The following is an 18,580-nucleotide window of genomic DNA, read 5'->3' as shown; positions in this document are numbered from 1 at the left end:
TAAGGTAGGATATCCATTCCTCTTTGTTTGGCTGCCAAATCTTATGAAATGGGCTTTATCTTTCATTAAGAAGGAAGACGCATGGTTATGCTGACAAGCTGTGTGTAAAGATGAGCACACTGCTAAAAGAATTTGGTATATAGGACTCCCTTTTGAGTTAGATGTGGCAATGTCATACTGACTTTTTTTTTTTTAAGTCTTTTAACAATTGTTTGGAGAAAATAACTTTTAGTCACATTTTATTAAAAAAACAAGGGTCAATATGCTTGCTCACTTAGAAAATAAAGTTAATGCTCACTATAGTTGGGGGATGTTATGTTTTCGTCCCTACAGTCTGGATTGGTATAGGAGAAAGTAGCAGAAAGTGACATTTGTTCTTGCCTGTAAGGTTGTGGTTCTGCTAGGCCCTCTTAAACCAATCCATATGGTTCACTCTAAGAAAAAAAACGAACAAAAACAATAACAGAAAAGAGCACAATCGTCACTGCGTAGTATGTGCTCAATGTGTTGAAATAATAAAGGAATTTTAAAGATACAGCTGCCCTTTTGTTTAAAATGGATCCTCTTAAGTGTGGAAGACTAAATGACCCAGGGCTCGAGAGCCATCTTCAGCCAAGTCATCTGTCTTCTCTTGCTGGCAGGAGGGATACCTCTGAAAGTCTGGATTGGCATAGCATGGACTAGCAGAACCATCATTTACAGGTAACAACAAATTTACCTTCCAGACTCAGGACGAGAGGTCCACCTCAGGCTCCTCCCGAACCAGGAAGATCTGCTTCATCACTTCCTGCTCCAGGGCCACTCGTGAGGGCTATCTGGGGGCGACTCTCCTTCCCTGCAAGGTAAGCTGTCATCAGGTCCTGCAGGTCACGGCCAGATCCAAATGCTGAGGGCTCCCCAACACAGACGCACGATAACCTCCACCTGACTGTCCGCCAGAAAGTAACTGGATGGGAATCTTACTTTTTCTGTACTTTAAGAACATTCCCAGATAGTCCAATAGCCCAGATGGCTAGTATTTAGACTCTCAGAAGGCTGACACATTACACACATGATGCTTTGTGGGAGAAATACAGATTTCCCTCCACAGAGCTGCAAACTTGTAACTTTTGATAATCAGAATCTTCAGTAGTAATAGAATTCAACCGGGCAGAAGTCAGCCCTGAAGTTGTACACTGGCAACTATTATTGATCCTAATAATGATATGCCAAATATACAAAAAGCCACCATTAAAATACTTTGACTAATAGGCATATGGTGACTAAAGTGCAACTAGGAGAGAAAGATAAGCTATTATATGGCCAAAAGGGGAAAAAACAACATAGGAAATTGACTAGAAAAGAATTAGAAGTCCTAAATGTCATTTGCTGGAATTGACAGAAAGTAGGAACAGAAAAATAAAACAGTTCCCTCTTTCTCCAGAAAGTCCACTCACCTTTTGATTTGATAATAAGACCTACTTTTGGGGTTGGGTCATAGCAGCTTCCCAAGTGGTGCTAGTGGTAAAGAATTGACCTGCTAATGCAGGAGACATAGGAGACAGGGGTTCAATCCCTGAGTGGGGAAGATCCCCTGGAGAAGGGCATGGCAACCCACTCCAGTACTCTTGCCTGGAGAATCCCATGGACAGAGGAGCCTGGAGGGCTACCGTCCATAGGGTCACAGAGTTGGATACAACTGAGGCGACTTAGCACGCACGCACAATAGAAGGGGGATTAGGAGTACAAGGAAAGTACAAAGAGAAAATGGGATGCTTGGGGTGAAAATCAGATTGAGAATGAGGGAATGTTGGACTTCCCTCATGGTCCAGTGGTTAAAAATCCACCTGCCAATGCAGGGGACGTGGGTTCAAACCTTGGTCTGGGAACCCTAGCTGTGGGGTAACTAAGCAGGCACGTGCCATAACTACTGAAGCTAGTGCACTCTTGAGCCTAGTTGCTCTTCAACAAGAGAAGTCACTGTAATGAGAAGCCTGCATACTGCAACTGGAGAGAAGGCCCTGCTAGCTGAGACTAGAGAAGGCCTGCGTGTAGCAATGAAGACCCAGCACAGCCAAAAATAAATAAATAAAGCTAAAAAAAATTGATGGAATGCTAGTGTACGTAAAAAGAGAAAGGAAGCAGTGGTTACTAATTTGAAAAGCATAAAGTAGTTCATAATTTTTAAAAAATATTAAATGAAAATAATCTAGGTTACTTAGGCCTTCCTTGAAACAGATTATTTTTATCATATTTTATTATATATTATATACTACCAGAAGCCACTGCTTTCCTACAGAGAATTTATTTTGTGGCAACACAATAGCTAAATTAGAGTACTAACAAGTACCAGAAACTAAAAAGTTCTACTTCCATTAGAAAGAAACTCTGCAATCTAGGATGACATACTGAAAACTACCTTCAGTTAAAAAGGATGTGAAGTCATATTTATTTTCAATGGAGTTATGTATGCATGGTTAAAGCTAGGGGAAAAAAACAAAGAATAGTTTTATTTGAAAGAGACTATTTTACTAATAAACACAGACCCAAGTTTTACTAATAAACCAGTTACCACACATACACAAACAAAAAGCCTTTTTTCTCCTTAATATACATATTCAATTTATATATTCAAAAAACATTTTTAATGCCTGTTGCAAAGAAATATTTATAACTTTATCCCTTTCAAAATAGCTGGACCAAAACAGAGGATTAGAAAACATCATGTAAGCAATACAATGTGCTATTTGTGGAGGCAAAGGACCTTTTTTTTTTTAGGACCTTTTTAGAAATTACATAAATACAACTATTTTCAAGGGAGAAAAAAAAGTAGGATGATTACATTTCTGCTTTTAGCAAGGACTGTATCAATAAACTGACATCAGAATATATAGTTCAGGTACCAAACAAAAGAAACTTGAAGTCTGTAAATTCGTAATTAAAGGCATATGATTTTAGCTTTTTAAGATTCTTATACATTTGATATCGAAACATTTTGGCCTGTGCTGTAATGCTTCAGTTCAGTTGCTCAGTCATGTCCGACTCTTTGTGACCCTGTATCAGGCTTCCCCGTCCATCACCAACTCCTGGAGCTTGCTCATGTCCATTGAGTCGGTGATGCCATCCAACCATCTCATCCTCTGACGTCCCCTTCTCCTGCCTTCAATCTTTCCCAGTATCAGGGTCTTCTCCAATTAGTCAGCTCTTCACATCAGGTGGTCAAAGTATTGACGCTTTAGTATCAGTCCCTTCAATGAATATTCAGGACTGATTTTCTTGAGGATTGACTGGTTTGATCTACTTGCAGTCCAAAGGACTCTCAAGAGTCTTCTCCAACACCATATGGTTTTTTATGGAAAAACCATAGCTTTTGTCAGGAAAGTGATGTTTCTACTTTTTAATATGCTGTGTAGGCTGGTCATAGCTTTTCTTCCAAGGAACAAACGTCTTTTAATTTCATGGCTGCAGTCACCATCTGCAGTGATTTTGGAGCCCCCCAAAATTAAGTCTTTCACTGTTTCCCCATCTATTTGCCATGAAGTGATGGGACTAGATGCCATGATCTTAGTTTTCTGAATGTAGTCAGCTTTTTCACTCTCTTTCACTTTCATCAAGAGGCTCTTTAGTTCCTCTTCACTTTCTGCCATAAGGGTGGTGTCATCTGCATATCTGAGGATGTTATTTCTCCCTGCAATCTTGAAAGAAATATTCTACTTGATTTTTTTTTTTATTTTGGCCATGCTGCATGGCTTGTAGGATCTTAGTGCCCCTACCAAGGGCTGAATCTGGGCCATGGCGGTCAAAGCATGAAACTCTAATCACTAGGTACCAGGGAACTCTCTGTACTTGATTTTATAAGGAAATAATGGGGAATAGAGTGTATCTACTTAAAAGACTATGATATTAGAAAAGTTAAGAATGCTTTAAGGCTACATATTCTTCATACATACAGAACAACTCTCTTGGGTTCAAACATAAATGCCAGTAGGAGAAAATAGTCTGTGAATTTCATTAACATAGGGTACCTAACTGGAATGCAGTACTGCAGAAGTATTTTGAAGATTTTTCCACAGTTAGTAAAGATAAGGTTATTGCTTTTAGAAGCTGTGAAATAAAAAAATAGATTAGTTTCTGGCCCTGTTCCTGGTATAGACGTTTCACAGCCGTCGTAATTTCCTAAGGGATAAGAGCACTAGACACATCTTTTGTTCTAATATTTGATCTTTGACCTTGATTCCAGACACAGAGCTCCTAAATCCTTTGCAATTTCTTGGATGACAGCAGTGTCTTTTGTTCTAATGAGGCATCTCTTTGTGGGCCCCTAGATAGCTTCAGGATGGGAGCTGGTCACCATACAGATCGAACTCTGATTAAAAGCTTCTTGGAATTTTCAGCCCCATCATCCATCTTCCAGGAGAGGGAAAGGAGTTGTAGACTGAGTTAATGACCCATTATGCCTATGTGATGAAGCCTCCATAAAAATCCCAATACATAGGATTGGGCTGGTGGATGAGTAAAGGTGCTAGGAGAGTGGTGTACTTGAGAGAGCATGGAAACTGTGCTCCTTCTCATATATCCTGTGCTACACATCTCTTCATCTGGTTGTTCATCTCTTCTATTATATCCTTGATGATAAGATAGTAAACCATTTCTCTGAATTCTGTGAGCCTTTCTAGCAAATTATCAAACCCAAAGAAGGGGTCATGGGAACCCTGATTTATAGCTAATCTGTCAAAAGCAGAGATGACAATGTGGGACTTGCAACTGGTGTTTGGAGTGGCGGGAGTCTTGTGGGACTGAGCCTGTAAGTGTGGGATCTGATGATAATTCCAGATAGACAGTGTCAGAATTAAACTAAATTGTAGGATACTCAGCTGGTGTCAGAGAAATATTTGATGGGGCGGAAAACCCACTCATCTGGTATTAGAAGTACGGTATTGGTAGTTGTGTTAAGGTGAAACACAGAAGGGTTTTTCCTATAGGGGCTTAATTCAAAACCATTAAAACAAAACAAAAACAAGGGCTTCCCTGGTGGCTCAGTAGTTAATAATCCACCTGCCAATGCAAGAGACCAGGTTCAATCCCTGGTCTGGGAAGATCCCATATGCCGTGGAGCAACTAAGCCTATGCATTACAACTACTAGAGCCCATTCTAAAGCCTGGGAGCCACAACTACTGAGTTCATTTGCTGCAACTATTGAAGCCCATGTGTCCTAGAGCCCATGCTCTGCAACAGGAGAAGCCACGACTGAGAAGCCTTTGCACTGAAACTAGAGTTTCTCTCTGCAACTAGAGAAAAGCGTGCACAGCAACGATGACCCAGCACAGCCATAAATAAATAAATAAATAGAATTAAAAAAAAAACCCAAAAAACTGCAGGTTAAAGCCCAAAGTTGAAAATTTCAATCCAGCTACTGAAAAAGGTAGCAAGAGCTCCTTAATTTATAATAAGAGATGGAGTAGATGAACTAGATGATTTTTAAGATAATTTACAGCTTTGTGACCCTATGATTCAGGAATAATTAAAAATGGTATATTACCTAACATGTGAAACCAACAAAATACTGTAAACAACTATACTCCAATAAAATTTTTTTTAAAAAATGATATTACCAAATTTAGTGGTTTCCAACCACAGACACTGCCAAAGAAGGGAAAGCCAAGAGTCAGGTGCCAAGGCTCCAGTCAATTCATTCTACTCTTTCCTGACCAGCTGGTATAAATTTCCTTTATCCTAGCTATGTTTATTAGAAAAAAGAGGAACTGTAGTGCTTAAAAAAAAAAAGAAGTCTGAAAACTATCACCTAGATAAAAAGTTGCATCACATATACAGCAATAATATGCAGATTTCTAAGTAGATATATTTAATGAAAACTTGACTCCATTTACACTGATAACTATAAAGAATGTCAAAAGTAACTGAATGATTGACTATATAAACCATTAAGCATAATTACAGCAATAGTACAGAGTATTGGCCTATGACATATTTTGCAGAAACTTTCCAGAAATTTAAAGACAGACCATGGTAAAGAGGAATTCCATTGAAATTCTATGCTTTTAGAACTAATCATAATCATTTTTAAGTATTGGAATATATTAAGTATTTACCTGGGGTCCTTACTGCATAAAAGGTTGAGTATGCTAAAGAACCAGGCAAGCAAAGTTGTGACACCACCCTACACTCAAGTCCTGGTTCAACCAGAACAGTTCTGTTTCCATGTTTTTAGACTTTTTTTTTTTTTTTTCAGTGTTGCCTGGCTTGCAGATTTTAGTTTCCTAATCAGGAATGGAGCCTGGGACCCATCAGTTAAAGCACAGAGTCCTAATCTCAGGAGTACCAGGGAATTCTCACAGATTGAATATTTTTAAAAATTATGCTTGAAAAAAGAATCCTCTCAGAGTAGGGAAAGGCTCTCAACCTATGCTCAAGTTGGAGACAATGCAGGTGTAGAGTGTGGAGGAAGGGGCCTTTACTGATGAACAAGTGTTAGAGCAGGCATCAAGTGTTAGAAGACTGGAAAACTGATGAGTCAAGGCAGGACCCTGTGCTTGCAGCTCCTCCTAGCAACAATAAATCTAAAAGCTAGTAATTTTCCTTGGAGAATGCAAAAACTATGTAAGGGGGAGAACCATGAAGAGTCAACTCTAAAGGACAAAATCAAGTACAATAGGAAGTCTCACCTTCTAAATCAAATGACTTCAAATAAAAATGCTGGTTAAGGCAACAAAGCAAACTCATTTTGCACTGAAAAACACTAAGACATTAAAAATAGAAAATGTTTCCTAGTTAATAAGGAAAAGACAGTAAAGGAAGATGAGTGGAGCAGGAAGGCACTGGGTGACAGACACTTTGCTTGTAAATGAGAAAAAAGAGATCCCATAGTATCCTTATTAACTATACAGCTAACTAAAGCTAGCTGCTCTTTTATCAATTGTAAAAAATTTCAATTTGTTTAAGACAAAAAAACAATTTCATTATAATAGAGATTTTCTTGCAAAGAACTTTAGCACAGTATTACTATTCAAAGATATTGACATGGAAGAAAATATTATATCTTGGGACGTTGAAATACTATTTTTAAAATATTCTGACTACTTATATAAAATAGCTGGACATGGGTTATGGTATTAAACCTAGAAAACCAAAATACTAAAGATAGAAAAAGAGATAAAGGCTACTCAGAAGGAAACAACAAACAAATGTTCCAGAAGGCTACAATGGAAGAGTTATTATAAATGAGGACTTAATCTAATTCTGATATTCTTTGTATCAGAAAAGAACCATCTCAGGAGAGGAGAGTTAAAGATCTGTTTTGTAGTTCTCATGAAAGCTACTGGGGCCATATATTTAACATCTCTCACAAGTATGACACTACTACCAACATTTCAATAAAATATATCAGCTACAGTATATTTAAGTGTCCAAGATTCCACTTAGGCTGGTTCAGATGGCAGGCCATTGACTAAGGGCTTAACACCTGTACTTTCAAGAAAGAAAAGTTAGCAAACGAATGAGTTTGGCTTTAATTTATATTACGACCACTGAATTAATAGGCTTGGCCTTGATCAAGATCCTTTATTGGCCACAAATGAATTAAAATTTATTTTGATTTCCACAGCAAGAACTCAAGCTCAGTTTTGTTCACATGCTATTATTTAATAGGAAAGCCCTAAGTTAACAATATGTTAAGTGTACACAAAACTTCACTCATTAACTTTCTAAATTCTTTTCTTCTTATACACGGTCAGTAGCAGATAGAACCTTTAAATATAAATTAAAACTTATAGGTTAAAAAAGTATTGAAGAGAATTAAGCACAAATAATTGAATCAAAAGGAATTAAATCAAAAGGAAAGAATTTATCATTAGATACATTTTAAACATAACTCTCAATTACTTCAAATGTCTGTGACAATCTACTTGTTAAAAAGAACATCTTGCAAAAAATAATTTCAGTCCACAATACTACACTGCTAATAAATAGTTCCTTCTTTGTTTTTGTGATTTTATATTCATGACCAAACAAAACTAGATCTTTCCTCTTCTCAATTATTAAGTCAAATCACAAAAATTTAGGTAACATACAATGGATGGTTTCTATGAGGTTGAACCATATGATTTTGCTAATATCCAACTATTTTTGATACACAAAACAAGTAATTTTATATGGTTCAACTTAATATGAAAATTGGATGAGACTCACACCTTCCCATTTAAAATAATTTCAACTTGCAATGTCTTTAAAGGAAACCTTTATTTATAAAACTTAAGGTTATGTAACTATTAGTAAGTACAATAATTAACAAAAAAGAAACATTTCCATTATGATGTATAAAATAAAGACCTTCTAAGGATAAGATGTTTAAAAAATGCTACTGTGCCTTCAGATTTAAACGATGATTAAGCATTTCAACACAAACAGAAAATTCCATACTCACATGTTTAAAGCAGGTAACTGGAGCTGCTATAAAGCTATTGCTATTGATGTAGTTACCCCAGTTGAAACCTTCTGTGGAGACTGCTGCTGAAATAAAATAAGTTTAGATATATTGGAGTTCTCAGATCTTTTATTTGTAAGAAGGTTATTACTTTATAATTGAAATGACACATATTTATCACCTCTAAATTGTTTTTTCCTATAAAGACAAAACTTCTGTAAATAAATATGAACTTTAGCATATATCATATTTGCAAACAAACAGTTTAACTTTTCTACACACAAGACATGCTCCTTGGGAAGTGAGGCAAGAGCTCTCCAATTATAAGAAACAAAGAACAAGTGAAAGAAGATATGTTCAGGATAACAAACACTGTTCTGACTGCTCCTGTGTTTTATTCCCATGTAGCTCTAACTGCACACTTCACTGAAATTTCTATCCAGTATCTACCACCTAATACTTTCACTATCGTTCTTTACTGTCTGACTCCCTACTTACTGCCTTGCTTTTGCACTCCTGTTAAGAATCTTTCTGTTAGAAAAGATCCTTTCCTCAATCTCCTTCTCTTGTTACTCTCTTCTCCCCAATCCCTTTGAAGCCTAATAAATGTCATATTTCTTTGCCTTATCACCACAATGTTTCCCACTGTCCACAGCCAGAGAATCAATGCATAAAAAATAAATAATAAACAAAATAAAAAAGAGTATTATTAAGGAGACTGTCACAAGCACCATAACTTGTAAACACTATACTTTTCTAGGATAATTTACTGAAATGAAAGAAGCCTAGTGTCATTATGTGCAAATAGGGAACAGAAATAGCTTAGTTAATAGAATCCAAAATTAAAATGTTATTAATTAAAACTAGATGAATTAGTATCAAATAGTTTACCTCTTGCATTCACCCATATTACCTGATTTAGTCTTTGCTTGATTTTGTAAGGTAGCTTGATACTGAGCATATGCAGCTAGTTTAGCCACTAAAGGTTGTTTCTGAAGAACTTTTGCTTTCTTTGTTGGAGGCTTACCCTAAAACAAGAAAAGTTAAGTAAATAGGATTCTTTATCATTCCCCACCCCCAAATGTGAAAACTAACTTGATTGCATACTACTCATTTTAAGGAAACATTGAGGGTTTAGAAAATTATTAAAGCAGAGGAAACATACAAGAAAATTCACATGAGAAATGTTTTCTGGAATTCTGCTACAATGTAGATATCTAAAATGGGTAGCACAGCTGGCACAGACTTAAATAGCAATATGCAAATTAATATATTAATAAAAAATTATATCCCATAAAATGTTAAACTATAGGCTGTGGTGGATAACAGATTCCATCTTGTACTAGATAAATCCAGTGGTTATTCACTCATGCAGGTTGCTAAGCATTACTATTTATATAAGAAAAAAATAATTCAATGTTTAAACAGCAAGTGACTGAGGTTTATACCTTTAGCGCTAATGCAAAAGATCAATGACAAAATGATCATGGGCCAAATTCACAGTGTGACAAACTGCCATCCATTTGGGTACAGACCATTGCTCAGGATCTTTAGGGACTGTCTATCTGAAATACAGAAATACATCTAAGTGATGTATTTCCTTAATTTGGGGAACTTAAATAATCCTTTCAGTGCTATGTGCTACCTTATTACAATAAGATGAATAAGACAAATGTGATCATTCAAATAAAATATATTACAAAAACCAGCTATGTGATGCCTTTATAAAGTTGTTTATATGCTACTATAGTAATAACTTAAACGGTCGTTTTGTAGGCATTCCAGTCGTTTTGTAGGCATTCCAGTCATTTTGTAGGCACTGATGTACATTTATAGGAAGAAAATTTTCTTTTAGCATTATGATTGTTTCCAAAAAGGTTAGTTGGATTAACCAAATACCCTTGGTTAAGGTATCAAAGGGGTTGCAATGAAAAGTACAAACCAAAAATAATGGAAAAATAACACCGAAGGGTAAATCATTCCCTGCCCCCAACACTGAAAGTTTCTACCTTGATACTAATTACAAAGAAAACCAGGGGGAAAAATGGCTTCAATTTATTTACGTATATATATAAAAAGATATTTATTACATATATACTTATTTAGAAAAAAAGACACAAACAATTCATAGTTTATTTTGGATAGTATGCCTTCTCTATTTATAACAGCTGCTCAAATTTTATAGAATGGACAAGCTCACATATTTCTTAAAAATGTGGGGTATAAAATACTAACAGGCTAATTAGATAAAGGTGGAGTGTAGTGAATCACAATCAAATGACAGACAAACAGTGAAAGCCATAGAAATAACAGATATAAGAACAAGAAGGTTTCTGTACCGTTACCTGAAGTCTGGCCAAAATGCTTGCCTTCTTGGAGTTTGACGAGTAACTTCTTGAACATGAAACACTGCAGAAACGCTTTGTTTTAGAGTAAAAAGCATCTCGCACACCAACCATTCCACACATTTCACAGGTAGCTAATTAACAAATAAAAACACTGGTGTTATGATCATAAAACTGATTTTCATCTAACAGTTTAATAATTCCTCCAATTATCTGAAAGTTTCAATTTTTAAAGCATTTCTTCAGGCAGATAGAAAATTTCTTCTGTTACTTTAGAAAAATCCAAATAAAAGGTAGGGGAAAGATTAGAATGATGCCATGGCTATAGGCTCCAGAAGAACTGACAATAAAGTCTGGAAAGGCTTTAAAAAGGATCAAAAGACACACAAATGTAAGTTAGATTCAACTAACATTTCCTTGGTGCTCACCTTGTGCCAGACATTACAAGATCTAATGTTTGAAAGGATTATAAACAAAAGATGAAAAGCAACTGCAGTACAAGTGAAGAGTAATACAAAGCAAAGCACAGGTCTTTAAAATATTGTGAAGATTGAAACATAAGGGTAACAACGAGTGAATCTCAGAAGATATACAAGTTGTGGGACTGCTGAATTATACAGTAGTCCTATTCTCAAATTTGTGAGGAATCACCATACTGTTTTCAATAGTGGCTGTACCAGTTTACATTACCACCAAGAGTATATGAGTTTTCCTTTTTCCACATCCTCCTCAACATTTGGTATCTCTTGTCTTTTTGACACGAGCCATCCTAACAGGTATGAGGTGATATCTCAATGTGGTTTTCATCTTCATTTCCCTGATGATTAGTGACGCTGAGCACCTTTTCATGTATTTATTGGCCATCTGTAGGTCTTCTTTGGAAAAAAATATCTATTCAGGTGCTTTGCCCATTTTTAAATTACATTATTTGCTTTTTCTGCACTATTGAGTTGTACAAGTTCTTCGTGTATTTTGGGTATTAACGCCTTATCAGATAGTTTACAAATATTTTCTCCCATCTTGTAGGCTGTCTTTTCAATATATTATTTCCTTTGCTGAGCAGAACCTTTTTAATTTGTTGTAATCTCACTGTTTATTTTAGCTTTTATTAGCTGTGCTTCTAGTGTCTTACCCAATAAATCAATGTCAAGATGAAGGTCAAGGAGCTTTTTCCCTATGTTTTCTTCTAGGGGTTTTATTGTTTCAGGTGTTTGTTGTTACACCATTTCAAGTTAATTTTTCTATGTGGTATAAGATAGGTCCAGCTTTTCTTCTACATATGGATATCTAACTTCCCAACACCATTCACTAAAAACTGTCCTTTCCCTGTCACGTGTTCTTGGTGCCCTTATCAGAAATTAGTCGACTGCAGCCCAGTGTATCAGAAAGGTATCTGACCTCCCACATTCACTGTAGCATTGTTAACAATAACCAAGTAAGAGAAATGTATTAGATGCCTTCTGATGAATGGGAGGATAAAAAAACAAGTTATACATAAATGTATATGTAAATGCATACATATATGTAAAGTAGATACTATCCATTATAATAGAGGATTATTCAGCCATATAAAGAAGGAAATACTGTCATTTCTGACAAGGACAAAACTGGAGGGGATTATGCTAAGTGAAATAAGCCAAAATGAGAAAGACAAATAGTGTATAGTATTACTTACATGGAATTAAAAAAAAAAAAAGCCTATTTCATAGAATGGTGGTTGCCAAGGGTTGAGAAGAGGGAGAAATGGCGAGATGAAGGCCAAAGGGTACAAATTTTCAGTTACAAAAAGAAAAAGTTGTGATGATCTAATATATAGCATGGTGACTGTAGTTAATACTACTACTATAGTATATACTTGAAACTTGCTGAGTAGATCCTGTGCTCACATGACACACACACAGAATTAACTTTTGGGGACTTCCCTGGTGGTCCAGTGGTTAAGACTCCACATTCACAATGCAGGGAGCCTGGGTTTGATCCCTGGTCAGGGAATTAAGAGTCCGCATGCCACAACTAAGACACAGCACAGTTGAATAAATAAAAAGTTAACTTTGTGAGGTGATGGATGTGTTAATTATCTTGATCTTGGTAGTCATTCCACTAGGTACATGGATATCAAATCACATTTATACATTTAAACATATACAACTGTATTTCTCAATTATTCCTCAATAAAGTTGGGGGGAAAAAAGATAACATAGCAAACAACTACTTCAATGGGTTTAAATCTCCACCTAAACAGTTACAACTGGAGGGACTTACAGTTTAACCAGTACTTATAAATTATAAGAAATCATGAAAAAAATGTAAGGTACCAGAGGGTGAGAGATAAAGGGGGTCTAATGGGGAAAAAAGCCTGAAGGATTTTCTGTTGTAAAAATTCTAGAACAGATTAAAAGGTTTGCGGATCACGTAGGTTAAAAAAAATGCAATCCCAAGGGGACAGTATGTCTTTGCCAAGAATTGAACATGTCAAACTAGAACTCCCATGACTAGGATGTAAGCTCCACCAGGGACTTTATTCTATATTATTCCTATCTGTAACTTTAAAACAGAATCCGGCACATATAAAGCTCCCTCTTGTGACAGATTACCACATTAGTATGTTATAACTAAACCATGGCAAGATGTATATTAATAGGAGTTAACACATTTGATAAAATCTCTCATGTAGCTCTTGTCAATTAAGGATTGAGAAATTCAAGCTAAAGTAGAAAAGATCTAGGTAGCTATTAACTGGTTGAATGACCACACCTACTGGGTCCTGATAAGTGAAGTTAAGTTCTTTGACACGGTATGAATGATTGTGTACCAGGCCCTTCGATGCTTAACTTTTAATCAAAATATTAGAATATAATCTATAAGGCATAATCATCAAATCTGCAAATGACAATCAGAAGACACTGCATTCAACATTAGATGACCAAATTAGGAATATGCTTAAATGGTAACACAGTGTCCTGAAGAAAAGAGATAAAAGTTGAACAACCTCTGATCTAATCACACAAGGTGACCAACTATTTGCCTGAGGTCTTTTCCAGGATAATTCTAAAACCAGGAGGGTATCAGGCAAATCAGGACAAGTTGCCACCCTACTACCACACAATCTGAAATATCTCCAGAAGAAAGTGAGCAGGATACTGATGAATTAAAACACTGTGATGCTATGAGAAATGCTTGAAGCAACTAGGTTTACTCAGTATGCCCAAGAGAAACACTAAAAATAAATGTTTTTGTGTGAAGGGAAAAAGGACAAAAGTCAGAGTAAGGATAATCTTGGTTCAATATAAAGAATATTCTGGTAATTAGAGATACATTATCACTGAAGTGTTAAAACAAAAAACTTACAAGGAATTGTTACAGAGAAGGGAGACTTACCTTGAAAGTTTCTCTCAATTCTGGAAGTCTATTATCTTACACACTTCGAATTACATAGGGATTTATTATTTAATTACAGAATTTAAGTCTCATCAAGTTTCTCAACAGCTTTTTGTTTTCATTTTATAATACTTGTTAATAAAGAGATCTAACACAAATCCAGTGATCTTATCTAGAACTGTAAGTTTCAGATTCTGTTTCTTTACTATTCTTTAAAAATTTTAAGGGAAATGATAGGAGAAATGGAATCAAAACATACCCTCAAATATAAAGGTATGATAAAGGTGAAGGCAGTTCACCTGAGCTGAAGTATACGCTGTATACTCACCCATGCCAGATTTACCATCTGGGTATGTGTACACTTGGCCATTGTTTTTGATAATGGGGAGATTAGAAGGTAAAGGAGCAACTTCCTCTTCACTCTCCTCAGAGCTGGAGCTGCTACTTGTGTCCTCACTGCAGCTATCATAACCGTCAAACATCCCGAATGAGTCTCTTCTGTTCCTTTTGGATCGTGAAGAATGTTCAGTCTTCAAAGCACAAGAAAGCAATAACTATGATATAGCACTCATGTACACCACCCAGAAGACCTTAGTTCAAATTGTGATAAATGAGGTTTGCAAAATGAAAATCTAAATGTCTGTGTCAAAATGGAGCCCTTCATTTCCATGAGGCATAAACCTATTAACTACCATGTTAGCTAAAAGGAATAACAATGATGGAACAAACACTGAATGGGAGTCAGAAGATGTAACTTAAGTTCTGCCATAAACTAGATAAATTAGTTCTCTACAAAAATGTGATCAGATGATTTTTTTAAACTTTAGTGAAATACTCATAACAAATAGATGGTTTCTTAATTTGCCTTTTATCTCTAAAATTTAAAAGTTTTATTTTAATTTAGAGCATCCAGGAAATAGATGCTTTTAAAAATCACTAGGATTTCTGCAGAGACTGGAAATTTTAAATTTGGGAGAGACAATTTTTAGATATTAGCTATTTCAAAAACTATAGAAGATAGCATTTCTACATGTAACACTATTTCATTTTTTCTTTAACATAAATGGTTAGACATAACCCAATTATCTTCATCTAAACACTATGCCCTTTTAAAAAAACAAGCACAAAGATACTATGTATCACATTCAGCAAATGCTACTCATATGTTCTTCCAAAAGATATTCCCTTATTCAAGCCACCAAAAAATCCCCAAACTAATACCTACCACCACCCCAACTGTTCTTGAAAGCAATTCCAAAACTTCAAATTCAGTGATAAGAAAGTTAACAAAGCAGGAAATAACAAAGAGAAAAAAAAAATGGAATATTTGAAATGAAAAAAAAAAAAAAAACAAAACAAAACCAAACCATCAATAAACATACATTGAGTTACAGCAGAGTGAAAATTGTCAACCAAAAAATCTTTAGAGTCTGGTACCTATCTTATTCTTTTGCCCAGTTATAAGTTTCTTGGTATCATCTTACACTTTATGCACAGTTTCCTTCCTGGCTAGTTTAAAGTCTTAACGTGACCAGTAGTAACAAAGCTGAAATTTATTTCCAAAGCTTCACAAGATAAAACCATGGAAATGCATCTCTTAGTTTTACTAAACAAACTATCATTTTCAGATATGCTGGTATTAAACAGTTTCACTGAGGAGGGGGACTGATTTTCCACTTGCATTATGTGTAACTATGAAAGCAAAAGAAGTAGTTTTTCAATCCATAAAATGGAAATATTATACACTCAAATGAATACAATCTTAAGAAGTCACCCCTTGGGAGGCTCTACAAATGTTCTACAAATATTGCCACATTAAAAAAAAAAAAACTATTCATCTTTCAGAACTCTCTTTTAGACCCAATTTAAAAAAGAAAAGCTGATTGTAGCCACTTTAGAATTATTCTCCTAATCTCCGACTATTGTTTTCCCTAGCCTGATTATTCAGCAGATTTGGTTCTGAAAAGTTTTTAGTTATTTCTATAAATCACATGTATCTTCAAAGAATCAAAATCTGCTACCACCAGAAGATTTCAAAAAAAAAAAATAAGACTCTGAAGGCAATTCAAAAGGAAAAGTCTAACAATACAGGTAATACTGGTAAACTGGTAGGGAATAGGACAATCCTTGTTTGTATCAGTGTGGGGCTAATAACACAGAATTATGACAGACCCAGGTTTGAGATTCAGCTTTGCCATTTACGAACTATGAACCTGGTTAAGTGATGAGTTTCTTTCTCTTATTCGTTCAGCATTCAGCAAGCATTTGTTTCTCAGAGAGGCTAAAGAAAGATCAATGGTTCTTGTAAAGTTTACAGCAGACGAATCCACAGTTGGCAAAGATTCAAGCAAGGCCATGTGACAATACACGGCATGTGAAAAGGACAAGGCAAGGGCAGTCAAATGAGATTGAGGAAGGATCCTGAGCACAAAAAAGGCAGCCACTTGAATAATCTTGCTTGAAAATTTAACTCAGATGACCATTATATCTACTACTGTGGACAGGAATCCCTTAGAAGAAATGGAGTAGCCATCATTGTCAACAAGGGAGTCCAAAATGCAGTACTTGGATGCAATCTGAAAAACGACAGAATGATCTCTGTTGGTTTCCAAGGAATACCATTCAATATCATGGTAATCTAAGTCTACACCCTGACCAGTAATGCTGAAGAAGCTGAAGTTGCACGGTTCTATGAATACCTACATAACCTTTTAGAACTAACACCCAAAAAAGATGTCCTTTTCATTATAGGGGACTGGAATGCAAAAGTAGGAAGTCAAGAAACACCTGGAGTAATAGAGAAATTTGGCCTTGGAGTACAAAATGAAGCAGGGCAAAGGCTAATAGAGTTTTGCCAAGAGAACGCACTGGTCATAGCAAACACCCTCTTCCAACAACAAAAGACAAGACTCTACACATGGACATCACCAGATGGCCAACACCAAAATCAGACTGATTATATTCTTTGCAGCCAAAGATGGAGAAGCTCTATACAGTCAGCAAAAACAAGACCAGGAGTGGACTGTGTCTCAGATCATGAACTCCTTATTGCAAAATTCAGACTTAAATTGAAGAAAGTGGGGAAAACCACTAGTTCATTCAGGTATGACCTAAATCAAATCCCTTATGATTATACAGTAGAAGTGAGAAATAAATTTAAAGGACTAGATCTGATAGAGTGCTTGATGAACTACGGACAGAGGTTAGTGACACTGTTCAGGAGGCAGGGATCGAGACCATTCCCAAGAAAAAGAAATGCAAAAAAGCAAAATGGCTGTCTGAGGAGGCCTTACAAACAGCTGTGAAAAGAAGAAAAGTGAAAAGCAAAGGAGATAAGGAAAGATATACCCATTTGAATGCAGAGTTCCAAGGAATAGCAAGAAGAGATAAGAAAGCCTTCCTCAATGATTAGTGCCAAGAAATAAAGGAAATAGAATGGGAAAGACTAGAGATCTCTTCTAGAAAATTAGAGATATCAAGGGAACATTTTATGCAAAGACGGGCTCAATAAAGAACAAAAATGGTATGGACCTAACAGAAGCAGAAGATATTAAGAAGAGGGGGCAAGAATACAGAAGAACTATACAAAAAAGATTTTCACAACCCAGATAATCAAGATGGTGTGATCCCTCACCTAGAGCCAGACATTTCTGGAATGCGAAGTCAAGTGGGCCTTAGGAAGCATCACTACGAACAAAGCTAGTAGAGGTGATGGAATTCCAGTTGAGCTATTTCAAATCCTAAAAGATGATATTGTGAAAGTGCTGCACTCAATATGCCAGCAAGTTTAGAAAACTCAGCAGTGGCCATGGGACTGGTAAAGGTCAGTTTTCATTCCAATCCCAAAGAAAGGCAATGCCAAAGAATGCTCAAACTACCACACAATTACATTCATCTCACACGCTAGCAAAGAAATGTTCAAAATTCTCCAAGCCAGACTTCAACAATACATGAACCATGAACTTCCAGATGTTCAAGCTGGTTTTAGAAAAGGCAGAGGAACCAGAGATCAAATTGCCAACATCCGCTGGGTCATCAAAAAAGCAAGTGAGTTCCAGAAAAACATCTATTTCTGCTTTATTGAGTATGCCAAAGCCTTTGACTGGGTGGATCACAATAAACTGTGGAAAATTCTGAAAGAGATGGGAATACCAAACCACCTGACCTGCCTCTTGAGAAATCTGTATGCAGGTCAAGAAGCAACAGTTAGAACTGGACATGGAACAGACTGGTTCCAGATAGGGAAAGGAGTACATCAAGGCTGTATATTGTCACCCTGCTTATTTAACTTAAATGCAGAGTACCTCATGAGAAATGCTGGGCTGGATGAAGCACAAGCTGGAATCCAGACTGCAGTGAGAAATAAAAACCTCAGATATCTAGATGACACTACCCTTATGGCAGAAAGTGAAGAAGAACTAAAGAGCCTCTTGATGA

The 18,580-nt window shown here is 36.1% G+C and overlaps 1 protein-coding gene across 10 annotated transcripts in view; it reads right to left on the bottom strand.

Annotated features, from left to right (window-relative positions):
* MBTD1 (mbt domain containing 1) overlaps positions 1 to 18,580 on the bottom strand; it is a 67,801-nt gene that overhangs the window by 25,895 nt on the left and 23,326 nt on the right. For 7 of the 10 annotated variants that reach the window (XM_043904114.1, XM_043904111.1, XM_043904109.1 and 4 more), the window contains 4 exons: positions 14,472 to 14,673; positions 10,760 to 10,899; positions 9,334 to 9,448; positions 8,421 to 8,506 (listed from right to left, as the gene is read on the bottom strand). In XM_043904114.1, coding sequence (XP_043760049.1) covers positions 8,421 to 8,506; positions 9,334 to 9,448; positions 10,760 to 10,899; positions 14,472 to 14,625 — 495 coding nt within the window. In that variant the 5' untranslated portion in view covers positions 14,626 to 14,673. The remainder of the gene's footprint in view (positions 1 to 8,420; positions 8,507 to 9,333; positions 9,449 to 10,759; positions 10,900 to 14,471; positions 14,674 to 18,580) is intronic. The other 3 variants (XM_043904115.1, XM_043904116.1, XM_043904117.1) reach the window with 3 other exon arrangements.

This window comes from Cervus elaphus, chromosome 5, assembly GCF_910594005.1.
Source record: "Cervus elaphus chromosome 5, mCerEla1.1, whole genome shotgun sequence".
In the NCBI taxonomy this organism is placed as follows: domain Eukaryota; kingdom Metazoa; phylum Chordata; class Mammalia; order Artiodactyla; family Cervidae; genus Cervus; species Cervus elaphus.
Note: the sequence above shows the minus strand (reverse complement) of the source record. Positions and strands in the feature narration are given on the sequence as shown.